This window comes from Octodon degus, unplaced genomic scaffold (assembly GCF_000260255.1).
Source record: "Octodon degus isolate 3935 unplaced genomic scaffold, OctDeg1.0 scaffold00113, whole genome shotgun sequence".
Classification (NCBI taxonomy): domain Eukaryota; kingdom Metazoa; phylum Chordata; class Mammalia; order Rodentia; family Octodontidae; genus Octodon; species Octodon degus.
Window position 1 is genome coordinate 1,749,969 of NW_004524689.1, and position 4,837 is coordinate 1,754,805.

Here is a 4,837-nt window from a genome sequence, read left to right on the forward strand (position 1 = left end):
AGAGCAAACGGGAAACATGGGAATACATGGTCGAAGGACTCAGCACTACCCAAGCCCCTGCTGGATGGGACCACCAGGAGAGCCCCCTTCGCTCTGGAGGGAGCAGCACCCCTGTGCTCCGTGGCCTCCTGCACCACAGCCCCAGATATCCTGTGCCTGACACTTGGGCCCTCGCTGCTCACGCTTCGCCAGGAACCCGGGTCGTTGGCAGATGTCAGCTGGGGACAGTGAGCGGGGTGTGAGTGAGACCAAGACTCCCACATGCACTCGGGGTGCAGCTTCCTGCTGTGTCTGGAGGATAGGGGCGGGGGCACGCGGGTCATCAGGTAGAGCCACATGTCGTTCCTGGCTTGAGCTAGCGTTGAACTTCGGGAAAGTGCTGGGTGAGCAGCTGGGTGAGCCAGGCTGGAGGCCTGTGCAGGTGAGGAGATCACTGGGCACCAGGGTCTAGGCCAGAGCCTCCTGGGGGTGGGGATGCAAGCCCCCCAGGCCCGCCTTCCTGCTCTCCCTCCGGCCCTGTCCTGTCCCCAAGAGGCAGAGTTCTCAGAACCGGGCTGTGCAGCCTCCACGGGGTCCAGTGGAGCTGGGCGGGGGCATTTCCACTCAGACTCGGTATGAAAGGCAGGTATTGCCACAGAGGCTGCCCACAGGCTCCTGGCACCTAGCAGCACAGGCGGGAGGCAGTAAGCAGGAGGCAGGACCCCAGCAATAGCCAGCAGGCCAGGCCTTCTCGAGAGCTCTTCTCAGAGGTGGGAGCACAGGGCAGATTAGAAACAGCCCTGAGAAGCTGCCATCTGCCTGCACATCACTGCTGCACTCAAAAGACAACAGCAAGAACAAAGGAAAGCCAAGCCCTGGCGAGCTCTGGAGGCCAGGGCGGGCGTGGTGTGAAGGCCGGGCACTCGCATGTCCATGGGCATCCGACTGAAACTTTCCAGGGCTCAGGGAATGGCCTGGGTTTCCTCCTTCGGGACGACGTGCAGGCCGAGAGTGTGCACACACAGCACAAGATGTATTCTTAGAGACACACGCACACGGACACAGCCTCCACGCAGCTGTGTGCCCCAGTGACACCTTTACCTTCAAAAGCCTTTGTTCTAGCCAGCACCCAGCCGTCCTTGCAGAGGGCCCTGTGCTCAAACGCGGTGGCCTCAGCTTCTCACACCTGGGCCGGCGCCGCTGGGGAGGTTTTGCCTTGCCGGAGACTCCCTCAGTGCCTGGGCAGGGCAGTGGTCTGCTCGGTGAGAAGAGGCTGCGCTGCCTTCCGCTTCTCTGCCTACTGGCAGAGCTCTGGGCTCGGGCGTCTGGGGTCCTGGCCACACTGGTGCCTGGGGCTGGCTGGGTCCTGCGTCCACGTGCTGCCGTCCCAGGAGCCTGCAGGCCCTCTGACCGTTGCTGTGCTTCTGCCCGCCAGATCTCCGAGGACCTGGGCAGTGAGAAGTTCTGTGTGGAAGCTGGCCAGGCAGGGGCCGGCAGCTGGCTGAAGTACATCCGCACGGCCTGCTCCTGCGACGACCAAAACCTCACCATGTGTCAGATCAACGAGCAGGTAGGTGCAGCCTGGACGCCGGCGTCTGCCCCTCAGTGTTGGCCCTGCGACATGGCGCCAATGTGAGGGGCTGCAGAGCCTCTGCCAGGGTCCTCTGCCAAGTGCCGCGCTGCCATGGGGGACCGCTTGACGCTTGGCCTGCCCTGGCTTTCCGGGGAGCTCAGCTACCTGGGACCACTCCGTAGAAGCCGTGGGGCAGCCACGCCGAGGCCCACAGAGCTTGCTGCTGAAAGATGATGCTTCTGAAAAGAAGCCCAGTTGGAGGCAGCAGGCGGGATCCCTGAGCCCCAGGCCAGCCTCCCCTGCAAATGCTGCTAGAGGTGAGGCGCGGAGCAAATGTGCCAGACCCCCGGCACAGGGCTCAGCCAGCAGGAGAGCCGCTCAGGGGTGTTCTTGCCCAGGCCAGGCTGGCACGCGGCCCCACTGCCTGGAGTCTCCAGGAGTAGGCAGGGCCTTGTCTCGGCACCGGGTCCCGGCCACTACAGCCCCCCAGGAGTCTCCCCAGCATGGGCTCTGAGTCCAGCTCAGGATCTGTTAGGACCAGGGCCCCCTTCCACCCTGTTCCCAGCTCCCAAGGCTCATGACCCCCACTGGCTCCCCGGCTCTAAGGCTTATCACAGCCCCCCAGGCTGCCCCAAGACATCTGACTCTGGAGGTCGGCCCCACTCTAGCCATGCCCCAGTGGTGGCTTTTACCCTGTGAACCCTGGGCTCTGGGTCCTTCTGGGATGCTGAGACCCGCAGCCCCTTCTGCTTTTTTTTTTTTTTTTCGGAACTAGGAATTAAACTCAGGCCCTTGTACTTGCCAGGCAAGTGCTTATTCTACTGAGCCATCTCCCCAGCCCCATTCCAGCCCCTTCTGGAGGGCTGTTTGATTTTGCCTATACCTTAGGGCTATGTGTGCGATTTTGTTCACAAGGAATGGATTTGCTTGCTATAAAGAATGTTTGAGAAGCATATGTCCCCAAGGCTCTGTCTGCAGGAGCCACAAAAGCTGCTAAGGGTAGCTGAAGCCTTTGACGTTAGAGAAATATTTGTCGTTTACAAGTTCCACAAATGAGCCCCAGAAAGCCCAGCTGTGCCTCCCACTTGGGACACGGGACACTGGCCCGCTCCGGGCAGGGCACAGATCTGCCTTCTGTGGGCTTCAGTTAGAACCAAAATTCTTGAGGAAAAAAAAAAAACCAAACTAACAAACAAAAACCACTTCTGGTTGAAAAATTAGACCACAGAAGAAGAATTAAAGGAAAAGGAAAAATTTAAACATTAAAGCAAAACTAAAAAAAAAAAAAAAAAAAACCAATAACAACAACAACAAAACCCTGCTTCCAAATAAATGCAAGTGAGCGCGCCAAATCCTAATCACTAGACTACCAGGGAGCGTCTCCAAACGCAAGTGAAATCCAGCAAAGGAATGAAGGTTGAAGGCACACAGTGCTCCGGAACAAAGCCTGCTGGGAGTCTGCGCTTGGCCTGCCTGAGCGGCCGGAACTACGGGAGGGCAGGCAGGGCCAACCAGGGCGGCCTCGGTGAGATGCAAGGCAAGGGGCGGACGAGGGGTTTTATTTAGGAAGTAAAAGCTCTGAGGCGTCTAAGCTAAGCCGAAGCAAGCAAGGAGGACGGCACCTTTGCGAGGCAAGCTTTTCAAACAGAAGTCACCTGCCCAGGAAAAGCCTGTCTTTGGGTGGGTGTAGCGGCAACAGGTTAAGCCTGCCTGAGCTGCGGCAAGACCTTCCCTCAGCAGGAGAGGGGAAGAGAGAAGTTTGTGGAAGTCTTTGTTTTCTTGTGGATGTTTTGGGGGAGCTTTTACTTGAGCCCCACCTGAGGTCCAACAGGCGGGGGGGGGGTGCCTTACAAGCTATCTGTGTGATGTCGGGACCGGAGGGTGGAAATCCCCGTGCCGGGAGGGCGAGAGGCAGCCCGGCTCCCGAGCTCCCTTCTGCTTGGCCCCATGTGTCCGCCATGGCCCACTCCGAGGGCCACACTTACAGAGGAGTGTGCGGCCTCTGGACTGTCACCTGCCGGCCCCTCTCCCTCACAGCCTTGTCGGTCACTCTCTCTGGTTTTGGCTCATGGACTCAGTGATGTCCCCCAAAGGAACTCGGGGTGCACATCTAAGCAAATGCAACCCCCGAAAGCTCCACAGCAGAGGGAAGGGCCTGAGCAGAGGGAGAGAGGAGCCCCACCCTGGGGGCAGCCCCTCACACCTGGCAGGACACAGGTACCTCCCCAGATGCCTGCCAGTGTCCCCTAGAGCTGCGCGTCTGAACCTGACAAAGCCACATGGCAGCAGCTTCTGAAGTCCAGGCAGAAGGGCGCAGAGGGGTGCAGGCCCCTCCGATCCAGCCCCACTCCCAGCTCAGAATTTCAGCTATCTGAGGAAACAGCAGTTCGCAGGATGTGTCTGTCTGCCTTCAAACAGTAACAGTCGTACTTTAATAACACGAGGAGCCGCTCTCAGAAGCCCACAGGCTCTCGGTGCCCAGCGGTTGCCAGAACAAAGTAGCTTTCAGAGCTGCCTTTCGGAAAGGGAATGGAGACAGGCTTGTGCTCCTTGCTCGGTGGCCTCCGGGAGGCAAGTGGCTCTCTCGGGACGGCCGCGGCCTCAGCACAAAGCACTTCCGCTTCCCGGTCCCGACCGGGCAGGCACACAAGCTGCTTTGACTCTCTGCGGGGCTAAATAAAAACTGTCCTCAAATACTACTAATAAAAAATATTTTTGAAGACAGAATTCTCTTTCCAAGACAGAGCTTCCTTGGAAAGGAAATATCATACGATATTAATGGGGTTTCTCAGATTTCTGGGATCCCAAGGGCTTCCGCAAGGATTTCCGGGTAGCTGTGGGCACCGCACACCCACCATGTGCACACACGTGCACAGACACACACAGGCTTGTACCTGCATGCACACACATGCATGTGCACACGTACGCACACGTGCGGGTGAGCAACCTGTCTCACACAAAGACACACTTCAGTGGACGAGCTCCGGCTCTCCTACGGCACGCCCGCACGCCCGCACACCGCCTCCGCTGCAGCACGGGCGCAGCGGCACAGGGTGGCGTCAGAGTATCGATGCACACAGAAAAGTGTTGACCTTGCCCAGGGTGTTCAGCAGGGAAAATCCTGAGCCAGAAAAGCCTGAGCCTGGATTTGAAGTCCGAGACCCATGAGCTCAGTTCCAGCTCCCCAGAGGGTGACAGGGCCAGAGAGACAGCTCTGTGGCACAGTGCCTGCCTGGCAAAGCAAGGTCCTGAGTTTGATTCTCAAAAAATAATTAAATAAATAAA

General features: G+C 58.4%; 1 protein-coding gene across 5 annotated transcripts in view; it reads left to right on the forward strand.

The window, feature by feature from the left end:
* Prdm16 (PR/SET domain 16) overlaps window positions 1-4,837 on the forward strand; it is a 278,992-nt gene that overhangs the window by 238,961 nt on the left and 35,194 nt on the right. For all 5 annotated transcript variants that reach the window (XM_004639604.2, XM_023699472.1, XM_023699473.1 and 2 more), the window contains one exon: window positions 1,415-1,549. In XM_004639604.2, coding sequence (XP_004639661.1) covers window positions 1,415-1,549 — 135 coding nt within the window. The remainder of the gene's footprint in view (window positions 1-1,414; window positions 1,550-4,837) is intronic.